This window comes from Notothenia rossii (genome assembly GCF_949606895.1).
Source record: "Notothenia rossii genome assembly, chromosome: 4".
In the NCBI taxonomy this organism is placed as follows: Eukaryota; Metazoa; Chordata; class Actinopteri; order Perciformes; family Nototheniidae; genus Notothenia; species Notothenia rossii.
Genome location: NC_136902.1, coordinates 52,492,180 through 52,515,389, shown reverse-complemented (window position 1 = coordinate 52,515,389; position 23,210 = coordinate 52,492,180). Strand labels below are relative to the sequence as shown.

At 42.1% G+C, this 23,210-nt stretch overlaps 4 protein-coding genes across 12 annotated transcripts in view; 2 read left to right on the top strand and 2 right to left on the bottom strand.

Moving 5' to 3' along the window:
• myo7aa (myosin VIIAa) overlaps positions 1 to 2,845 on the top strand; it is a 116,252-nt gene extending 113,407 nt beyond the window's left edge. Inside the window, exon 50 of the mRNA XM_079673771.1 lies at positions 1,185 to 2,845. Coding sequence (XP_079529897.1) covers positions 1,185 to 1,277 — 93 coding nt within the window. The 3' untranslated portion in view covers positions 1,278 to 2,845. The remainder of the gene's footprint in view (positions 1 to 1,184) is intronic.
• The window catches only part of LOC307035543 (uncharacterized protein), a 234,091-nt gene that overhangs the window by 172,297 nt on the left and 38,584 nt on the right, over positions 1 to 23,210 (bottom strand). The gene's annotated exons all lie outside the window — the stretch shown is intronic.
• LOC307035547 (glycerophosphodiester phosphodiesterase domain-containing protein 4-like) overlaps positions 1 to 23,210 on the bottom strand; it is a 67,646-nt gene that overhangs the window by 19,564 nt on the left and 24,872 nt on the right. For 3 of the 9 annotated variants that reach the window (XM_079675028.1, XM_079675030.1, XM_079675029.1), the window contains 9 exons: positions 23,046 to 23,144; positions 22,369 to 22,558; positions 21,919 to 22,031; positions 20,973 to 21,067; positions 20,660 to 20,858; positions 10,096 to 10,243; positions 9,074 to 9,156; positions 8,653 to 8,729; positions 4,512 to 7,046 (listed from right to left, as the gene is read on the bottom strand). In XM_079675028.1, the coding sequence (XP_079531154.1) occupies positions 6,940 to 7,046; positions 8,653 to 8,729; positions 9,074 to 9,156; positions 10,096 to 10,243; positions 20,660 to 20,715 (471 nt within the window). In that variant the 5' untranslated portion in view covers positions 20,716 to 20,858; positions 20,973 to 21,067; positions 21,919 to 22,031; positions 22,369 to 22,558; positions 23,046 to 23,144 and the 3' untranslated portion in view covers positions 4,512 to 6,939. Of the gene's footprint in view, positions 1 to 4,511; positions 7,047 to 8,169; positions 8,306 to 8,652; positions 9,157 to 10,095; positions 10,244 to 10,520; positions 10,828 to 17,056; positions 17,274 to 20,659; positions 20,859 to 20,972; positions 21,068 to 21,918; positions 22,032 to 22,368; positions 22,559 to 23,045; positions 23,145 to 23,210 lie in introns of those variants that run through there. The other 6 variants (XR_013807133.1, XR_013807134.1, XM_079675025.1 and 3 more) reach the window with 6 other exon arrangements.
• On the top strand, positions 13,248 to 16,303 carry LOC307035542 (uncharacterized protein). The gene is made up of 3 exons (XM_079675017.1): positions 13,248 to 14,135; positions 14,532 to 15,184; positions 15,271 to 16,303. The coding sequence occupies exons 1-3, from the start codon at positions 13,616 to 13,618 to the stop codon at positions 16,036 to 16,038; spliced, it is 1,941 nt and encodes a 646-aa protein (XP_079531143.1). The 5' UTR covers positions 13,248 to 13,615; the 3' UTR covers positions 16,039 to 16,303.

Here is a 23,210-nt window from a genome sequence, read left to right as displayed (position 1 = left end):
CAAGGATTCAAAGGTTTTATTGTGATATGCTCAGCAGCTACAGTGTAGAAATGGCAATGAAATTATTCCGACCGAGCTCCTCCAACCATGTTGAACCTCCTCAGCCTGCGAAGGAAGAAGAGCCGCTGTCGAGCAGTTTTGGTGAGTTACAGAGGAACCTGAAGCTGCTGACTCTCTCCACCGTAGTCCAATTGATGGCGATGGGGGCGTGTCCCTCTCTCTGCTGCTTCCTGTAATCCACAATCATCTCTTTTGTTTTGCTGACGTTGAGATGGAGGTTGTTATCCTGGCACCAAAATGTCAGGTTTCGACCTCCCCTCTGTACGCCGTCTCGTCGCCGGTGATCTGGCCGATGACAGTTGTGTCGTCAGCGAACTTCACGATGGTATTGGAGCTGTGTGTGGCCACGCAGTCATGTGTGAACAGGGAGTAGAGGAGAGGGCTGAGCACGCAGCCTTGAGGGGCTCCGGTGTTGAGGATCATGGTGGAGGATGGGATGTTTTCCCACCCGCACTGCCTGGGGTCTTCCGTCAGGAAGTTCAGGATCCAGTCACAGAGGGCGCTGTTGGGCCCGAGGTCCCTGAGCTTGATGACCAGCTTGGAGGGAACAATGGTATTGAATGCTGAACTGTAATCAATGAACAGCATTCTCACATGTGTGTTCTTCTGGTCCAGGTGTGAGAGGGCAGTATGGAGAGGGGGGGGTTTATGGCGTCGTCTGTGGACCTGTTTGCTCTGTAGGCAAACTGCAGGGGGTCCAGGAGGCAGGGAGGGAGGAGGTGGTGAAGGTTTTGACTAACCGCTCAAAGCACTTCATGATGATGGAGGTGAGTGCTACTGGGCGGTAGTCGTTGAGGCTGGGGATTTTAGACTTTTTGGGGACAGGAACGATGGTGGAGTGTTTGAAGCATGTGGGGACTACATGTACTACACTACTAAGCCAATACTGATCAACATCCCCCACTCCTGTGACCATGGTTTGTCTGTACGGACTTTCAAAATTATAATATTAATACAAAAAAACTATAAAATAATTGTCGGCGTTATTAATAAAGGCGTTAACGCGATATTAACGAGTTAACTTGCCCAGACCTAGTTTCAAAACTGAATTAAACTGTTCTGAAACGTCGTGCTGTGCGCCTTCAAGAGATGTGTTTGTGTTTGTGTTTTCCTTTCCCCTGCAGGGCTACAAGATGGACGACCTGCTGACCTCCTACATCAGTCAGATGCTGACCACCATGAACCGGCAGCGCCCGGGGCGAGGCCACAGCAAGTGAACTTCTTACTGGCAGGAAGCCGCCGAGCTCGTCCGGCTCCTGCGCCCTATTGGCCAGCACTGCAGCTGGGGGCGGACCTTTGCCCATCAGCTGTGGAGGATGAGCCGCAGTCCTTCTGTCAGCTCGGCAGAGTCCAAGCTCACAGAGGACAGTTCGTCTTCCAGCAGCGAGGACCCCGGGGAGGGCCCCAGCCACTATCACCTGTACAGACCCCCCGAGGAAGAGGAGTCCAGCGAGGACGACTACCTCTGAACGTCCAAACTGTCCGAACACTCCTTAAAAAACATTCTGACGTGTCCTGCCTGGATGTTGAAACCTGTGAGGACTCAGAAATACATCAGCTAACTGTTATTAGAATGTATACATTTATAAACAACAAGTGAGACCGGTGGACTACAGTATCCAGGAAGTGCCGAGTTTAGCAAAAACTCAATCTCACTATTTTTGAACATTAAATCCATCCATATTATGCCTTTGTTAATGAATTGTTGTTTATTTTATACAGATGGGACATGCTGATAGAAATGTGACACTAATGTAAATGCTTAATAATAATTATAGGCCTTATTGTTTAATGGTTTTTCAATCTCTCTATGTTTATTAAGGTATGTTTGTGAAAACGATATTTGATTTAATTATTTGTGTTATTTACAAAGTCTTACATTTAATTTGAAACTGCATAAAAACCTTGCTATACTCCAGGAGTTAGCATGCTAACGTTAGCCTTCAGCTCAAAGCACAGGAATGAGGATTTAAAAATATAAACGTTTTCATCCATCAGACTATTGTGTAATTGTTTTGTGTGTGTGAGTGTGTGTAATGAACATTGGAGCATCACAGGAGCTTTAGTGACAGTTCTTCCTCTTCCTTCCCTGCCTGGTGCATCCTAACATAATGAAGTCAAAGAGTTGTTGAGTTTATGTTCTCTCTTAGAGAGAGGCTGTCATTTTCTGTAGAAAAACATTTCTCTGGCCTTAGAACCAAACAGTGTAACTGGAGTGTTGTGAGGGTCCTAGCTTTATTTAGAACTGTATGAGCCCCCCGGAGAGTTTGAGTCCACGGCTCTGCTGTAGGCCTTACTGCTTACTTACTGTGTGGCAGTTTACATTGGGGATTTGTTTTTTAATTCTTATTTCATTTATGTTGATTTATCTTTACACCTTGTTTAATATTGTAGATCAGTGTCAGCTGCGTGTGTTTAGTTTTACATTAATTAATTAATTAATTGCCTTAATTATCTCTCTATTTCTGTTGGGACTGCATTACCCAGAATTCCTGTGGAGTGCAGCTGCTGTTTTTGTAACATTCCTGTAGTTTGAAAACATACCCCAAACTCAAGGTCAACTAACAAGCTTTTTTTTTTACTGTCATTCCAAATATCATTTTTCGTAATAAATGTTTTTAGTTTGCAAATGCATCTATAACTGGATATCCACCTTTTTGTTATAAAGGATATTTTCACATTCCATTGTTTGTTCAGCACAGACGCCTCATGCCTGTTTACTAGGAAACTGAAATGCTGAAGAGTAATCATTACAAATGAAATGTTCTTCACATTTCTCCCACTACTGGCTGTGTGATTCATTTAACACCTCAAAATAACGAGAATAATAAAAAGAAACACATACCTCCCAAACCAGGGCTGAACTGTGAATACAATATTTCACATTGTTCATGTGACTGTATCAAAATAAACATGAACAACCACCACATTCACATCAAAGAAATGTGATTCATGTTCATGTTCACTTCAGGTGATTTATAGAAGTCTTTAAAGATCTTCCTTGATCACAGGGATCCTGGCTGTTGGAATGGGAAAGTAGTGTGTATTTCGAGTGGGCCACAATAGTGCTCGTTCGGAGGCTCTGATCCAGTGCCTTGCTCTCTTAGAGGTTCTGAGATTTTTCACTAAATGCCTAAGCTCCAGTCAAATAGAAAAAGTGATATCTAGGTAAATATGAACATCTGCTGTAGATGCATTGTGTCCACTAAACTCCAGCTGCATTAACAACTGCCAGCTTTTCTATTCTGTTGGGGTGCAGACCGGATGTTGGGGTGCAGACCGGATGTTTGCTCTGATTCAAAGCTCTGTGCTGTAGCAAAAATTGTTTATATATTATAAATATACTAAAAAAAGTATGCTGTGACTCATTTTCATAAATGTCCTAGTTTAGAATAACTAAGAGTTTCATATAGCATGTTGAGAGTATATTTTGTTGGTGAAAAAAACTCTCATTAAGGTATTTACTAACTCGTAAAAAATGTGGGTAAACGTCAGTAATGTATGCCAAATGAGTCATAATACAGTATTACGATAAGTTACTGTTTTAGTTTTTCATAAAAAAAGGTATGCGATCGTTTACAAAAAAAAAAGATATGACATAAAAATATCACAACAAATCTAACTTGAAATATCATTACGCCATACAAATAATAATAATTTACTATAACTATAATGTATAAGATTTCATAGTACAGCATGTCATGAAGTCATAGAATATTATGGAATACACATGTAACAATAAATATGCTATAAAAAAGTCAGTCAAGAGTATTGTCTGTATTTAAATGAAAGCCCTTGTCATGAATGTCAAAAAAGGAAAGTCCAAAGTAGTCAGAGCCAAAGAATACTGTGCGGTTTTAAAGTTACTAGTATAGTATCTTATAGGGAAGTCAGATTTTTTCATTAAAAAGTGTGTTGAATACATTCGTATAGAATGTAATGAAAAACCCATCAAATAAGTCATACTCGTGGCAAGTATGGTGTCAAATGAGTCATATGATAGTATTTCATCATAAAGCATTCTATTGAAATGTCATAATAGTATGTCACAGTCACATATTTGAAACATTTTTTTGAAAGTAATTAAAAGTGTGACAAAGATATCTTACTTTAGTATGTCATAAATAGTCAGTTATTCTATAATATGTTGAGATTCTTCTTATCTCGGGTACTTGGCTGCCAGGAGCAGAATGTCATCCTGCTGAAGTTTAGTTTTGCTTTTATTTCCATATCAGTCAATGATTCTATCTTTGCCATCCCTATTTAATCATTATTATTCACACTACAAACACATATATGATGTATTAATTGAATTTGAATATATAATTGCTAATATATATTTTGGAGGATAAAATGCAATGTATTTGCACAATATGAGATCAGTGAAATGTAAGTTGTTGTGATGTCTATACATGTACTTCAGGCATAACAATGCAGAGTTACCAACAATAGACCTTCTCATGTTTTAATATAAGATGACAGCAGCATTACAATCAGAGAACAGTCACAGTAAAAACAAGAAACACAAGCTTGTAAACGCTTCTATTAAATCAAACCGAAAGTAGCCGTTGAGTACAAGCTGAAAGAAAGGCATCTGGACTCTGACAGTACTCTGTTATATCTAAGCTGATGTTTGGCTGCATCACTGCATTAATTGCTCAGAGACAGTGGCTCAGAGGTGTGGGATGATGCTTGCAGTCATTTCCTTTCTGATTCCTTATTTCAGAAGATCTGATTGTTGTGTAGCCCTGAACATATCTCTGCAGCGGGGATCTCCTCGTGTCACTTTCTGTACACGTTTAGCACAACACGAGCATCACATGAACACAGACAGGAAGCATCAAACCAGCAACCTTTATCCACTCATACAGCCGTATCTGACACACAGCTGAGGGGGTGACATTCAGAACTCTTATTAATAATTAATTTGTCGTTGGCATTGACCTGGAACATACCCTGTCAAAAATATATTTGAATCTACACGGATAAAGACAGCAGAGAAGTTGAACTGCTGATGGATGACTGTTGTAGAATAATACAATGCGGCTGTGCTCTGAAGTTTAGCTCTGAAGTGATATATTGCAGAGTGGAGCAGTGATGATACTGCAGAGGTTTTGATCAGAGGAGTACTGAACTGGTGCCTCTGCTGTCAGTGTTCCTCACAGTGTGCTGGAACCTTTCTGGCTGGAACCTTTCTACCTGACTGTGTTTTGAGACATTTGAAAAAGTTCCTGTGGTTGTTAGGATCCAACGGAGGACTTGCCATCACAAAGTATAGCTTTTGAAAATAATCTATAAAATACAAGTTGGATGATTCCAGAACATGCAAGCGTAAAGCCAAAGCATCTCCAAAGGAAACCCAGCGCAGGGCTTTATTCAAATGAATATACAGTATATTCAATTGAATATTTATGGTTCTGCAGCTATAGTGATTGCAGCCAAAAAGCTTAGCCTACTATATCTCAACAGGAACACAAGGACAGCTAAGCTAAGTGATAACCACTGTCTCATGTGACATTACAACACAGTACAAGTTGCTTTGTGTTTGCAGTCTTTGAAAGATGTGAACTCTGCACTGTACTGGCTGCTTTTTACTTCAGAATTCAGAATTTAAGGACTAAGACGTGTCAAAATCCAGGCCTATCCCTAAACGTAAAAGTTCACTATTGATCCAGTGAATGACTGGAGAGATTTAATGCTAACCTGTGCAGCAAACTGGCAAAACCCCTAAGAAATGAAGGATCCTAACCTCTTGGATTTCAAACCTAAAAAGTGAAGACGCTTAAACACAAATGTAAAATCAGTTGAAGTTAGGACAACATAGCACCGACGGACTATTGAGTCGTACTCGAGAAGATTGCTGTATTCCAGGAAAATAAGCTGTATTCATCACCTCTTTAAACAAGTTCTCAGAAGTATCTTTATCTTTATTAGAGCAGCTATGGGTCCTTTGGCACAAACATGAAGCCAAACTGGAATAAAACCCTGCCGGAACATTCCTACATGCTTTTGAGACACATGGCCTGCTATATAATACATTCACTCTAATACAAAAGATAAATAGATATTAGCAATACCTTCCCAAGCCTCTGGGTTACATTCACTCCGTCAGTCCAACAATGTACAGTTCACTGGCTGTGTGCCCCCCCCTCACAGACCCAGAGAACGCTAGAGACCGGTTTACGGCTGGTTCTGATGCAGCTGATCTCTGTGCAGCACGTTGTCCATGGGTTCCACTCCATCACTCCTCCAGCTTCTGTCCGTGCTTTCTTCTTCAAACATTTATTTTTTCTTTGAACTAGAACCACGAGACAGAAAGAGTGAAGTGACTCGCTTATTACTACAGCAGTGTACATTCATTGGTTTCTTCTTTCTTTTGAGTTTCTTGCGATGCTGAGCTCAGCTGGTGTTGTTGAATGATGAAAATGTTGTAAAGCATGTCAGGCTCTGGGTAGAGTTTAACCGTCCTCCTGCCCAGGCTGTGTGATGGCCTCTATGACACTGGGGGTCTCCAGCCCCCCCGCTGCCTGACCAGCCGAGTCCTGAGAGAAGGCTCTGCTGCTGTTCCTCTCTCTGTCCTGGATTCTCTGAGCGTGTATCACCAAAGGCTCAGTTAGAAATAGTTACTGTCACAGATTTAGTTTAAATGTAATAACCTATATGGAGTTGTTTCCTTTTAGCATGCTGCCCGCACTCTGAACAACTAGATGCAGTTTGGTGGGGGGGTTTGACAGTGTTAACCTCTCATAAAATAATCAGGAATGTTTTATTCCAATGTGATGCTTCCTTATCAGGACGTAAATATTTAAGTGTTTCATTACTCGTTCTTTTCTTCCCTCTCTCACTGTCTGTACCTTCCGCTCTCTGTCTCTCCCTCCCTCACTCCTCAGTGATGGTGGGCAGGTGAGGGTTACTGGGGAAACTGGGCGCGCTCCGCAGGTCCGGCCGCACGCTGACGCTGGAGATGGACCACACGTCACTCAGCTCTGCAGATGGGGGGCAAACAGTCAAAGAGTTTATAGTTCATATCTTCACATGTCAAGGAGCACTGCGGGGGAGGCATGCCATAGAGAGCCCCTCCCTTTCTGGTGGACCTCCATGGGACCTTATTTCGGAAAAATTATGTATTGAAGCGAGAGAAAAGTTATCTTTCGACCCCGTTTGAATTGTGCCACAAATTACACATATGATGTTTGTCAATCTTAAAAAAGCATTTCCAAGTAAAAAAAAGTCACAGTTAGTCGTAAAACTGTGAAGTAACACTTATTTGTGTGTGAAACCGCTCCATGAACTACATCTCTGGTCTCGCACAACACACGTCACCAACACCAGAATGAGGTGAAAAGTATTAAAGGAGGTGGAAATCATTAAACGTCTGGGCATGTTGAGAGCTCCTATTACACAAAAGGGATAGTCGGTTCCGTAAGAGCCAGCATGCGGGACCGGCTGTACAAGGTTTCTGTGAGTGTTAAACGAGTGTAATGTGCAACGTTAATGTCAGCTAGCTAACATTAGCCAACAAGGTACACTCGTGTTTTGTTTTAGCAACTAGTTTTCTGTGTACCTTGTCCTTGCCAACATTAATGTTATCCAGCGATCATTTTTTTTGACTTGCAAAATTATCTTTTAAATTGACAAACATCATATGTGTAATTCATGGCACAATTCAAACGGGATCGAAAGATAACTTTTCTCTCGCCATTGACTTCAATACATGATTTTTCCGAAATAAGGTCCCATGGAGGTCCACTGGAAAGGGAGGGACTTCGCCTCTCTATGAAGGGAGAGAGGAAAGGGTGCACAAGAAACATAAATGAGGGGGGGAGTAAAAAAGCAGGTGGTGAAACACAAGACATGCCAACAAGAAGACATTCATGTGAAGCATGAGGAGGACGGACTACATCTACTGTATGGACCCATGCTGAGATGAATGGGGCAGACTGTAGGTTCTCACAGTAATGGAGGGTTTTTCTACAACAGTTTCTGTAGTTCTTGATCCTCTCAGTTGTTTAAATCCCACACGTCTCTGTGTGGGCTTCAGAGAGGGTGCTACTCTCCTACAGTAAGAGTAGCAGCTTGTACAGTTCAGACAAAGTTCAGAGTTCATACAAGGTTCCCCTGAGGCGCCATGCAGGGGGTCATGCAGGGGGTCATGGGTTGAAGACCAAAGGGAGGGAGACCAGGGCTCCAGCAGGGGGGTCAGAGTGGAGGGGGCTCCAGCGAAAACAGATGACCTCTGAGGAGTCTAAAACACACATGCATGCAAGGATTGAATCATAAAATAATGTCTCTGCTGGTCCATCACATGTACCAGCTTCATCCCTGTGTGCAGTACAGATGGAACGGGGGGCTGGGGGCCATGTTTGTTTTTAATCCGCTTACACTCTGGGAGTGTTGCTGATTGGGTTAGATGACCAGATTGCCTCTTTTAATGAAGACGATCTGCTCCATCAAAGCCTCACTCTGTACTGATCAGCAGGAATGAAACTGATAGTGACTGCTATTAATGATACTGGTATTGAGTAAACTGAGTGTATCCTGAAAAGGGGTATTACATGAATCCACAGTGACACTGTAAAGAGAAACACACACCTGTCCTGAACTTGCTGTACGTTCCATTCTCATGAGTCTGTCGGCTGCCGGACCAGGGAAGGCCTCTCTCTCTCCACCTGTCTCTCACACACACACACACACACACACACACACACACACACACACACACACACACACACACACACACACACAGACAGACAGACAGACAGACAGACAGACAGACAGACAGACACAGACACAGACACAGACACACACAGACACACACACACACACACACACACACACACACACACACACACACACACACACACACACACACACACACACACACACACACACCTCTTAATGGAATATCAATGCCTCTAAAACAATATTTCTCTATTTGCTACTTGTCCCCTTTCTTTGTTTACCTTTACAGATGATCATCATAATGTGTGAGTGTGTGTGTGTCTGTACGCACCAATGGAATATGAAAACTGCTATGATGAGCAGGGCAGACACAGCATCAGTCAGAATCCACATCAAATTGTATTCCTCTTGAGTCTGGAGAGTCGGAGAGAAGGTTGATAATGGAACAGTGAACATCATTATTTATTTGATTGAACACAAAGTCTGGGGCTTAGGTACTTGTATAAAAAAGTTAGAGATGTAGGTGGTGAGAGAATGTCAGTGATACCAAAAGATTACAGACTGAACAACCTTCAAACACCACGCTACCTGCTGCAGAGCTTCTAACCTACTGACTACTCTCTGAGAGCCACAGCACTTTCTAGATGTCTAAAATATAAATGCACAAGGACTTTTTTTCAACCCTCCACAGGCTGTAAGCAGCTCCTAAATCTGAGGGAAGTTAGAGGCAGTCCAGGGACAGAAGAAGAGGACGAATGTCCTCTTACAGTTTAGACTACATCTGGTAGCAAACACTCAGCATGTGAAAAGGCCGCAAAAGTAGGCCTGTTTTTTTCAACAATGTGTAGTCTACTTCTGTATGTACAGTTTACAATTTATAAAAAAAAGGTTTCATCACATGAAATAATCATTATACTAAGGTTTTCCAAATGGTCTTATCTATGTTTCTATTTCAGCTGCACTGAACTCAAACTTGTATTTTCTCAGAGTAGTTTATGTTTTGATGTCTGTGTAGAATGCTGCATGTCAGTCTCCCATCCGTCTGCCCTCTCTTTATGATAAAGGCAAAGAAGGCCGACACACTCTCATACTAGTCAAAGTCTGCCTTTGCTGCATCAATATTGATCATATTTTGGGGAATTCCCTGAGTTCTTGGAATTGCAAAACAAAATCCTGTTTGGTGACATTTAAAGGAAATGATACAAGCCAATGACTGTGGAGACAGCTAGGACATACAGCAGTTTGGTACAGCCATGTTGTAGATCAAAGCTTCATGCTGTCAAACAGCCTTTAGGAATATGACATGAAGCTTTCTCAGGACAGCAGGATGATAATGTCTAATAAAGCGCTCACCATGAGGAAGAGCGGCTTGTTGATGCTGGACAGGATGTGGATGGAGTTGGTGGTAACAGACTGAGCTCCGGAACACCAGGCCAAAGTGTAGAGCCACGGCTGACTGATCACATACAGGTTGGTGCTGACGTTCACCGACTGGTACTTGCTGTGGAGACAGAGGTGTGGAAGGGGGACAGGAGGAACACATTAAATAGTTTCCATAGTCACCTGGTTTCTCTTTGACGTACCGTTTTATTTTATTTACAAAACCCTTCAAATGGTAGGAATCAGGAGTTACAGTGATGTGTTATTGATGGTAGCCCTCCTTCCTTTCAGTTAGTTATTTTGAGAAAGATACAAATATTGGACTTAAGACCAAATGTATTATTCACATTTGAATAGTTTTGGCACCAAAATAAGAAGGCGTATATAATTGAACTTACATTAATAGTCAATGCCCGGCTGAGTTGCAGGACAGGAGAACACTGTGGAACTTCAATTTGTTTTAGTTTGTGGTCGCGCTGCAATACAACCCCAACCCCCGTAAGTCCTGAATGGGGGGAGTGAACGTTTTTCTTATTTTGTGTTTCAAATCCAAGAACTGAACAGGAAGAGTCAAAGTTCATTTAATCTACACAAAATTCAAAACATCCTTTTAAGTCTGTTTCAGATTCCGATGGATTATTATTATAAAGAGTCAATTCAAACATTAAAACACATTGAAAGCAGAGCACTCGCTGTACGCACGCACGCACGCACGCACGCGCACACACACACACACACACACACACACACACACACACACACACACACACACACACACACACACACACACACACGATTTTCAGTTAAGGGGAACTTCAGAGCTGAGAGGAAACCTTTCTCCGGCAGGTTACACAACGCAGGGTTGTATAATCTCCAGGAGTTATATAAGTTTGTTATTATTTCTGAGGATCGGTTCAACAGTTTGTTCTAATGGTGCAAAGGGATCAGCTGAATGCGTAATCAGCAAGCAAAGGAAACTAAATCTGTTTTGCAAACACTGAAGTAGAAAATAAAATGTGCTGAAATGTGCTGTATCAATAGATTTCATTATTTCAGTCTTTATGGACATTTTCAATGGCAACGTCTTATTATAAAAATAATTACATGTACAATGCACATCAGAGTATACAATAGAATATGGCATGTCCCTACTTTTACAGTGGACATTCTTAAAATAATTGTTTTGAAGTTAGGAAAGCACCAACTCCTTTTAATACTATACATCAGATACAGATGAACTGATTTATTTCACTATGTTTTGCAAAGTAATATGCCTGCAATGATTCCCAACTAGAAGTGATACAATATATTCGTCCATAGAGACAGAGAATAACTCTTCTGCTATAATGATTAGTAAAATACTGCACAGTTGGAATATAAAATAATCACCACGATAAGTTTAATACAATGTTCTGTTTATAATAATCATAGTAAATATAATATTCACAAAGAGCTAATTATATATTTGTTGGTGCTAATTATGATCTTCACAAAGGGCTAATGATGAAAACAGGCGCTTTGGATGTTCCCCCACTATTACCACATAATGTCACACCATGACTCATCTTAGCTAGTGACTAACACTTGCTGCCATCAAAGCTGATATTTCTATGTTTCATGAACAGTGAAGGTGAATCAGCAGCAACAGGAACAGTTATTTCAGAGGGCTGTGTGAGTTGTGTTGAAAACTGTCAGTGTGTGAGTCACTCCACCATCTGTCTAGCCTTTATTTACAGATTGTTCTCCCACTCTTCTGGTAATGTGCTAGTAGTGATGGGATTTATGGCTCTTTGAAGGGAGCCGGATCTTATGGCTCCGTTCCTTTCAAAGAGCCGTTCAAAAGAGCCGTTCAAAAGAGCCGTTTTTTTGGCGGGGTTACTTGGTTTGTCTGTGAAATAATCACCAGGATAATGATTGACTGTATTGCCAGACCTAATGTCAATAATCTGCTTTGTAAACACGACACAAGGTGGCGCCATATCCATGTCATTCATGTCCGTGAATGTACTACTTTGAATTTACCCTCCGTATGTGTTAAGTAAATAAAGTTGCCTTGCCTTGAATGAAATTCACGCAACTCTTAATATTAGATACTGTGTTTTTAAGTGGCGATGGAGATCATTTGTTGGCCCTGCTTTAAAGGATATTTTGCCTTTACAAATAGTGCGCTTTTTTGGTTGAAGTTCATCAAAATGCTGCTGCGTTTTCACCTTTGGCTCATTTTCCATCCGAAAAACACGTCGTCTACCTGTCCTGTAGCCTACCACTTGTTATGACTTCTCTCTCTCGCGTATTCCGTTAAGACCCACCCCATCTCACTCCTCCTGCTGAAACCTACTAATCAGAGTAGGGGCGGGTCTTCACATAATACGTTTGGGGAACAAAATCAAGCTTTTTAACAGGCGAGTGGATTTTGGCAGGCAGTGAGTGCGGACTAACAATTGAACGATAACAAGAACGGCTCTCACCAAGTACGACTCGGTTCCCCTCGTTCATACCAAAGAGCCGTTCAAAAGAATCGGCTCGTTCGCGACCGACACATCACTATGTGCTAGTGCCTCCCATCATTCTCTTGCACCACACTACCCATCAGCCTCTCTGCTCCTAAACCCCTCCCACTATTTAAACTCCCCTCTGCAACCTGCATTTACCTTCTCCACTGCTTCTCCTCATAACATATGCAATTTTCTCTGCTCTCATTTCTCCTCTTCAAACAACCCGCCCCCTCCCCCGTGGCTCCATCAACCAGATGGAGTCACTAAGGACCAGAGGCCTGTACTACGAAGCCGGATTTTCGCTTAGCGAGCTAATTTCAGGGAAAACTCTGTTTCCGGTCCTACGACGCTGGTTCACTTCTTACCGGGCTAGATCTCCATGGTAACTTATGTTGAACGGCTAACCTGCTGACCAATCAGAGCTCCGTGTGCGGAGTTTTAAGCGATCAAGTCATATTACAGGAGAAAGGAAATACAGAAAACTGCGGTTGCAGGAAAGACGGCCGGCAAAAATCACCGACTGTGTGAACGTGAAAATGAATAGAATATCACCTCCCATCTTCAGAGCAATCTGACTATTATAACATTAGCGTTAAGAAAGCTTAATTAAATATCTGCCACAACTAGGGTGACCACCCGTCCCGCGTAGCGCGTGCACGCACAGCGTTTGAACCCCAATTCATGCGTCCCGCAAATTGAGACCATGTCACGCATAATCAATGCTTGCTCAAAAAAGAATTGCTCGCTCTAGCTTCTTGAGCTCTTGGCAGCCAAACTAGCATTACTTGAGACTAGTTCAGCACGCTACAGTTGCCACACCCACCCCCCAGTATAACTGCTGACTAGGTTGTCAAATTTTGCGTCGTCGTCATGACAGCAAACGGCCGCACGCGCGGCGACAGACGCTGTGCAAAAGACTTCCGGCGGAAATGAAGTGCATTTGTGTAGGGTTATGCCGCGCTACCCGTGGTTTTGTCGCGTGAACTTGTCTATAGAAAATGGCGTCTGAAGCACCAGTAAGTAAAAAGAGAAGGTGTGGGTACAGGAAAGAGTGGGAGAGGGAATATGTGTGGCTGAAGGCTGTTGAGGGGGATAGTGAGAGGGTTTTCTGTGACATTTGCAAAACGTCCTTCTCAATCGGACATGGAGGCGAATACGATGTCAAACGACACAGACTGACTGACACACACAAGAAAAATGTCCAACAAAAAGAGACATCGAAATCTATGGATGCTTTCCTCCGACCCAAAAACGACTGTCTAGCTGACAAAGTCACTGCTGCAGAGGTGACGAGTGTGTATCACACTGTCCAACACGCTACATCATATCGAGCAGGAGATTGTGGCATAAAGCTAGCCCCAACGATTTATCCGGACTCGGACATTGCCAAGAGGATGGCCTGTGGTCGGACGAAGGCAGAAGCTATTGTCACTGATGTGCTTGCCCCTGCCTCTGTCGAAGATTGTTTCAAAGTCCTCAAAAGACCACTACATGAGCAACGAGAGGCAACAACTAAAGGTACATTTAAAGTTATGTTCATGGATGTAATATTGTGTTAGCTATTTATCTGACGTTAGCTAACTGATGTCTAATCATATTGATATTCTTCTACTATGTTAAAAGTCAACGTTTCCTTCACTTCAATGAAATTAAATAGCATCAGTAGCCAACGCAAACATAAAGGCTAAAGGCTCTTCCGTGCCTTTGTGAAACCAGGCTCTGTGTACCTTATATGATTTCACAAAAAAAAGCAACTATGATTTTTGAAAAGATGTAGGCCTAAATAATTGTATAGATTATATTTATATAAAATCAATAATGATCAAAACAGTAAAGTAGTGTCTTGTATTTTTGTAATAATCTGTTTTTAGAGAATCTCTCTCAAGTTCACCCCATCTGTGTGTGTCTCCACAGCCCACACGCCATTCTTCTCAGTGGCTTCAGATGCCTCCAATCATGGGACCACCAAGCTCTTCCCACTGTCAGTGCGTTACTGGACGCCAGACTTGGGAGTACAGACGAAGGTCATTGATTTCTATGATGACAGTGATGAAACATCTTACGCGATCCACAACCAGATAGTCACCAAGCTGGAGGAAAACGGACTGGGACTAGACATGATATCTGCGTATAGTGCTGACAATGCTAGTGTGAATTATGGGAGATACAACTCTGTCTTCCAGAAACTGAAAGAGAACAACAGTTCTATTTTGAAGGCAAACTGTGTGGCCCACATCGTTCACAACAGTGCAAAACACGCAGGAGATCGGCTAAATATCGACATAGAAAATGTTGTCAACAAGACCTTTAGCCACTTCTCCTCATCTGCCAAACGCGTTGAGGAACTTAAGTCAGTTCACACCTTTGTGGAGATAGAGTACCAGTCCCTGCTTAGACATGTGCCCACAAGATGGCTGAGCCTGTGGCCTGCAGTGAAGAGGCTTCATGACTGCTGGGCTCCTATCAAGGCCTATTTTCTCTCATTGGGAGAGGAACAGTGCCCAAAGTCACTATGGCGGCTGTTCAGGGATGACCAGGATGGTGAGGGCAACCCCCTTGAATTACAGGTAATTATTTTGAATTGCATTCAACAGGGATAAGAGAAATTATGATAATGCAAAGAGTGATCATTGACTCATCTTACTTCTTTTAGGTTTACCTGTCCTTCCTCAGCAATGCGCTGAAGATTTTCCACGACACTGTGCTGGTGCTGGAGCGAGAAGATGGGACTGTCTGTGAGCTCTACGATATGATGTTCACCCTAAAAACCAAGCTACAGCAACGACAGAGTGATGGTTTCTTTGGGGCCCAGACGGGTGTACTCTTCCAGGAGTTTCCAGACAGGCAGGCAGCTGTGCTCAGAGAGGATATGTGCAACTTCTACCAGTCCTCTCTCACTTACCTGGAGCAGCGCTATGACTTCTCAGACTCCAACTACCAGAAGAAAGTGGCTAGCCTGGCACTACAGAAGAGCCCATTCAACTTCACCCATCTCTGTGAAGCTGTAGAAGTCCTGCAGCTAAGCAAGCAATTGGACATGGATGCACTATATGATGAGTATTGTGTTGTTCTGCCACACCAACAGGCCATTGTGCAGTCAGAAGCTTCAGTCGTTGAGAAGTGGGCCACCTTACTCAAGCACACACACACACCAAACATGACAGCATTAGCTTCTTTCCTCTTGAGTGTACCAATCACCAATGCTTCAGTGGAGAGGGTCTTTTCACTGATGACAGGATGCTGGACAGACACAAGGAACAGATGTTCGGTAAACCTCATCAAGTCAGAAATCCAGGTGAAGAGCAACTTCACATTCAGTTGCAAGGACTTCTACTCTTATGTAGTGAAAGAGAAGGCTCTCCTCAATGCTGTACGCTCCAACAAGAAATACAAGTTCAAGAAGAAACCTGAAGAAAACTAGTTAATATCCCATTTCTCTAAGATGTAGTTTGATTGATTTTGAACATTGGTGGACTGTTTACAGGGTTGCAAATTTACAATTTTTAGGTTACAGTTGCCTTTTAGGTGAAAATGTCATTGTTCTGCATAGGATTTTATGTTGGCAACTTTTTGCATTGTTGTCACCTTGTGATGTTGATGGGTTCGCACTCCTGTGTCTATACTGAAAAAACATTTGGAACCTTCTCATGAATGTTGCTTGAAGTGAATAAATTGCTTAAGTTAAATAGCATTTGCCAATTCATTGTTCAAAATGTTATGAATCTTTATTTAGAAAGAAATACACATTGGTGGCCTATTGATGGACATACATCAGATATTACACATGTCTAGTGGAATAGGGCACTATTAATGTACTATGTAAGATGGTATGTGCTAGAAATAGGTAAACCACTTCCGCGCCGGGCAGTGTCCCACATTGTCCCTCAGAAACATACCCCTTGTCCCCCCTTGGGCTTCTTAGCAGGTGGTCACCCTAGCCACAACACAAATAACCGGATCAAAGTAACATTACGTAGGCCTACAGTCCACGGCACTGTGAGTGCAGACGTTGATTTGTCCCATTATCATTCATATCACATCATAATGTATCATATATTTCCTTATCTGTGTCAGCTCCTTAAGCCTTGTCTGGCCGTGCAACACTTGTGTCACCCCTGCTGAAAAGACCAGCATAGACCAGCATAGACCAGCATAGTTGATCAGTAAAATCAGCATATGTTGTGTTTTGGTCACTTGTATGCTGGTCTATGCTGGTCTATGCTGGTCACCATAGACCAGCATGGACCAGCATGGTTTTTTCAGCAGGGATGTATCTATCTATCACCAGCTTATGTTAGTATTACATATACAATGTATTCTGGTATTCTTTACTACAAATAAAGACATTGTATAGTGTTCATAACAGTATTTGTATTTAATAAATTATACATGAACAATACAATCATATAAAAAAAAAAAAACCTACATCTAAATAAATATATAATCTAAAATAGATGCATTTGATTTAAAAATAACAAATATAATTCAAAATTTAAATAGCAACAAAGAAATTATAAAAAGAAATATTAAAGTATTTTTTTTCTCTTTCTTGTTAGTATCGATTATCTTCTGTTACGTATCTTCCGGTCTTTGCCAAACTGGCCAGCATTTCTTGGTCCTCCACGTCTTTCTCTTACAGCCACTGCTTGAAGCAAACTGAAAATAAATGAAAAAATCAGAGTATCAAATATCGTCTAGAAATGTTTGTCCGCTTGTCGATCCGGTCCTTTAACGGTACTCTTATTGGTTCTGTTGGAGAAAAAAACAAAACGTAAATGAACTAAACATATTGTGAACAAAATTAACATTGCTTTCTATTTAAATTAAATACATAATATTTCACATCAAAAGAAAAAAAAATGTTTTAACAAATCGTATTAAATAATGTGATGACAGAACTGTAAACAGAATAGCTGAAACTAACTAAATGAATAACTCCGTTACCTCTAATCATTAACCCATGTTTGTATAATGTAGTTAACTCCATGTGTTGCTGCTAGCATACATAACACCTGACGTGGAAACGTTACTCGTGGATGGGGCTACAGAGCTACTAGAAAGACAGTCGAACCCGGTGCATTTCTCCGTCAGAATGTGGTGCACTTTTGCTAAATGTTTAGACAAATAGCTCGTGTTACCGCCCTTACATGCTAAATTCTTATTGCACTTTTGGCATCGAGCATTTTCCACCTCAAGACCAAGCCCCCAGGAAGTGCGCCGGACTCTGAGGAAAATATTTGTTGTGTCCAAACGGCGGTACTACAATTTCCTTATCAGTCCGTGACGTCGATCGGCCCAGAAATACTTTTTCTCATTGACTAACATAGAGAAAGAGACGTCTGTAAATCGGTGGATAATTTTTTTGAAACTAAATAAACTACCCAGTATGAACTATTTTATAGCCCTTATTAGAAACATTTGGTCCGTAAAGTTGTAAAATGCACTAAAAGCCAAATCTAGAGATTTATTTTCTCTCTCCATTTATTCTAGTGAGCCGAGAGTAGGTGCTCGGGGGGCGGGGCTTAATGACAGGAGGTGGGGCTTAAGGGGCGCATGCTCTGTGAGCGCACATATGGGTTATTCTGCTCTGACAGCCAGGCATGACAGGTAATCTGCGACGTTTCGCTTTCTCAAAAGTTGGGCCATTTTGACTTCATGCGCCAATGAGCAGTTCTCATAGGGAAGAACGACATGATGACCTCCTAACCTATCAGGCTCTCCTCTCCTCTTCCTCTGCTTCCATCTCTCAGGCAAAAAGCACTTTCTTTCAAGATAAGATCCAATCTTCCTATTCCAATCCCCAAAAACTATTTTCTATCTTCTCCACCCTCTTGGACCCCCCCAAAGCCCCTCCCCCCTCCTCCCTTCTGTCAAGCGACTTTGTTAACCACTTTGAAAAAAAGGTTGATGATATTCGCTCTTCTTTTTCTGACTCACCTTTACCACCAGACCCACCTTTCACCCACACACTGACCTCCTTCTCCCCTCTCTCTCCAAGTGAGGTTTTTACCCTCATTACCTCTGCCCGTCCTACAGCCTGTCCTCTGGACCCTATCCCCTCAAACCTCCTTCAGACTATCGCTCCTGATATTCTACCGTTTCTCACCCATTTCATCAACACTTCTCTAACTTCTGGTCACTTTCCAAACAGTCTCAAGGAGGCAAGAGTTAACCCTCTCCTAAAGAAACCCACTCTCAACCCGTCTGATGTTATAAACTACAGGCCTGTCTCTCTCCTCCCGTTCCTGTCTAAAACACTTGAACGCGCTGTCTTTAAACAACTCTCCATCAGAACAACCTTCTGGATCCGCACCAGTCTGGTTTCAAGGCAGGTCACTCAACAGAAACTGCTCTCCTTGCTGTCTCTGAGGAACTGCACACTGCTAAAGCAGCCTCCCTCTCCTCTGTCATCATCCTTCTGGACCTGTCTGCTGCATTCGACACGGTGAACCATCAGATCCTCCTTCGCACTCTCCAAGAACTTGGAGTTTCAGGCACTGCACTTTCCCTCCTCACCTCATACCTCAAAGACCGCACCTACAGGGTTACTTGGAGAGGGTCCGAGTCCGACCCTTGTCAATTAACTACAGAGGTCCCTCAGGGCTCTGTTCTTGGTCCCCTCCTCTTCTCCTTGTACACAAACTCGCTCGGGTCTGTCATTAGCCCGCATGGTTTTTCATACCACTGCTACGCTGACGACACCCAACTAATTCTGTCCTTTCCCCGCTCAGAGACCCAGGTCGTCGCATGCATCTCTGCTTGCCTAGCAGACATCTCTCGGTGGATGTCTGCTCATCACCTCAAGCTCAACCTTGACAAGAACGAACCGCTTTTCCTTCCGGGAAAAGATTGTCCCACTCTTGACCTAACAATCAACATCGGCACCTCTGTTGTTTCCCCGACTCAGACTGCAAGGAATCTGGGTTTGATCCTAGATAACAAACTGTCCTTCACTGCAAACATTGCTGCTACAACCCGCTGCTGCAGATACACGCTTTACAACATCAGGAGGATACGTCCCCAGCTGACCCAGAAATCAGCGCAGGTTCTGGTCCAGGCTCTCGTCATCTCACGCCTAGACTACTGCAACTCCCTCCTGGCTGGTCTACCTGCATGTGCCATCCGACCTCTGCAGCTCATCCAGAATGCAGCGGCTCGTCTGGTCTTCAACCTTCCAAAATTCTCCCACAACACGCCGCTCCTCCGCTCCCTTCACTGGCTTCCAGTAACTGCTAGAATCCACTACTTGCGTACCATGCTGCGAATGGATCTGGCCCTTCCTACATCCAGGACATGGTTAAACCGTACACCCCAGCACGTGCACTCCGCTCTGCATCAGCCAAACAGCTCGCTGCACCCGCACTGCGAGGGGGACCCAAGTTCCCATCAGCAAAAACTCGTGGGTTTGCTATCCTGGCTCCAAAATGGTGGAATGAGCTCCCCATTGAAATCAGGACAGCAGAAAGCTTACACATCTTCCGGCGCAGACTGAAAGCTCATCTCTTTAGACTCCACTTCGAGCGATTGAATTACTAACAAAGCACTTATATACTAATAAAGGGCTGGCTTATCTAAAGCCAGTTGAGTAGCACTTGAAATGTTTGGCTCTATGAAACCTGATGTACTTATATGATTCTGTTTTCTTCAAGGTTGTATCTTCCTGGTCGAATGCACTTATTGTAAGTCGCTTTAGATAAAAGCGTCAGCTTAATGCAATGTAATGTAATGTAAAAGAACGAGACTCGAAAAAACATGATAGACGCATTTTGTTGTCTTATTATTTAATAGAAACGGAGTTGGCGACAGTAAGACTGCGATATAATGTTTATGTATTTGAATACATATGACATATGAAATGTCTCCACTATCGATACAAATATCGATAACGTTGGACCTTAACGGTACCACCGTCTTTAATAATTCAGCCCCGGGGGCCCCGTTAATACCCCGTTTTAATTATTACATTATCAATATTACATTTCAAATAACCAAGTAGTTGGTATCTCACAAAGATGAAGTGGCTAGTGCTGCTAAGAACATACCTTTCAAAACTGATAGCTTCTGCGGGGTTAGAGGCTGCCTGGTGGTCTTGGGGCATTCCTCTCCAGTCAGGCTCCTTTCCCCTCAGGTTTCGGTGCCCCAAAACGCCACAGCCAACTCCTTCACGAACATGGAGTCCCTTGTGCTGTTTTTTATTTTTGCCCAGACTGGACGCACTGGAATCTCCCCTTGCAAGTGAATCTAACAAAAATCCGAAACATAAAATGTGTACAGTAGCCTATACATAAAAGGTAGACACCAATATGTGACTCAGGAGCAAAAATAAAAAGGCTCCACTATGGAAATAATATATACCTTCCCATGCGGCTTGCTCTTTGAAGGGGGATTATTGGGGTGTGTGGGTGTCCAGGGTGCCGGCTCACACTGTTCAGGTGTCTCAGATTGTTCTTCTACAGAATGTGAATAAGACACAAAGAAAGGGTAGCAAAAACATTTCAACAATAGTATAGATTAATATGCGTATATCTTGATGGGCTGATTGTTTACACATTTCACTACCATCTTGGCAGTGAAATTGGTTTCTTTTATTGCAGTTGCTGATAAAAATTAAAATTAGGGCTGTCAGTCGATTAAAATATTTAATCGCATGATTGTCCATAGTTATCTGTTCTAAATGTACCTTAGAGGGATATTTTTCAAGTTTTTAATACTCTTATCAACATATGAGTGGACAAATATGCTTTATGCAAACGTTTATTATCATTTGAACAATGACAAATATTCTCATGAATATTAAACACAGCAACCTCTGAACATTACAAATATTCGCCTCAATTCAACCTGGAACCTCTCATACAATACAAAGTGCGCTGCAATCATGCTGCGTGCACTATCCGTGCTGAGTGTGCTGACTTTTCGTACAATGTCCCACTGTCTGGCTACCTGCATAAAGTCAAGTGCTCGGCGCAGTTGTCGGCGAAATGTCGCTCCTCTGTTTTCATTTAAACAGCTCCTTATATCCGTTAGCGCTGCTAGCTAGCACCAGATGCTAACAACAACAATACACATAAGGTCTCTCTCTCGCTCGGGCCACACATACACACACCCTCCCGGTCCTCCCGATGGCCAGTCCGGGCCTGCCGGTGAGCGTGGAAGTGTGGTCTGTGGTCGCGTTAAAATAATTAGTGGCGTTAATCTTTTTTTGCGTTAACGCGCTAACTTGACAGCCCTAGTTAAAATGCAAAATCGATCAAAGACTGACATTATTATTAACTTGCAATTTAAAAACAAATGCACTTACTTTGTGAAAATACCTGGTTTAATAGTTTATCCAAATATATTTTTAGATTTGCTGTCCTGTAGGTGGCGACTTCCCCTTCCAGCTCAGCTTTGGAATCCTCCAATTTATTAGATCTTTATAATATAATGAAAAAGAAAATTATCAACGAAACAGCCTTTTAGCCTACCACCAGTCAAATCTGCTGTTACCCTATGACTGGTAAAAACACAAACATTAAATGTATCTTCTGTATTAACCGTCTAAAGATGTTTCAGTGTCATACAAATGAGTTCCTGTTGTAATTGTGCAGCTGTATTATCTGGGAAATAGAAGAATCGGATCAGGATTCGGTATTGGCAGACAATCAATATCAAATGACGCGGATCATTATTAGCATCAGCATTTGATCACCTTTGACGACTTGCTGCCTAAATACAAAGATAACTCCACTCCTCTCCTAACACTGCTTACCTCTAATAAGCCTTGGTAGAACTAGTGTCCGAGTCATGGGGTCCAGGACTAACTGAAGACATGTGGAACAGAGGACAGGCATGGTTCGATGTACAGGGAACTGGAACTTTGAACAGGTGCATTCATCTTTTCTGTCTGAAGATTCACAAGTTCTTGATCAGGTGTTTGATGTGGGTTGGCATGAACCTTTCTGCAGCGATAAATAAAGGAAACAAAGAAGACATTATTAATAATAGTAACAACAATGATATTAGTATATAGCACTTACACATTTGCAAAGTGATTCTCACAACAAAAATAAAGAACAAAACAATATCAACAATACAAAAACAAATGATTATAGGAATGTTAAGAGACAAAGAAATGATAAACATTATGAGAGGCCAGCTACAAAAGGCAATGGCTCAATGGCTCTTGATGACATCAATGAGGAGTCCCAAAACATGCTGCTGTATGAAAATAAATAGGTCCTATTTAGTGTTGGATGATTTGTATTATTGATTGCTGATGGATGTTAACATGTGTTTTACAATTATAACAAAAAGATTATTGTAATTGGAATCAAAAAGTTTACAAATCGTAGTTTTAATAAAATGACTAACCATATAGAATTTATTCAACAGCGGTAAAGCATTAAGTTGCTAAATTAACGTACACTGAACTGTAAAACAATTTACCACTATTTAGGAAAGGACCTGATCAGAAGGGTTGACTAGTAAGACAGCAAAGAGGCGGAGGAGGTCTCTGTCATGTACAACCATTGGTAGATGTTACACCTGAAAGAAAGATAAGGAAATAAGAGAAGACAGGAGGACAAACATCCTCATAAGTAAAAGACCAAA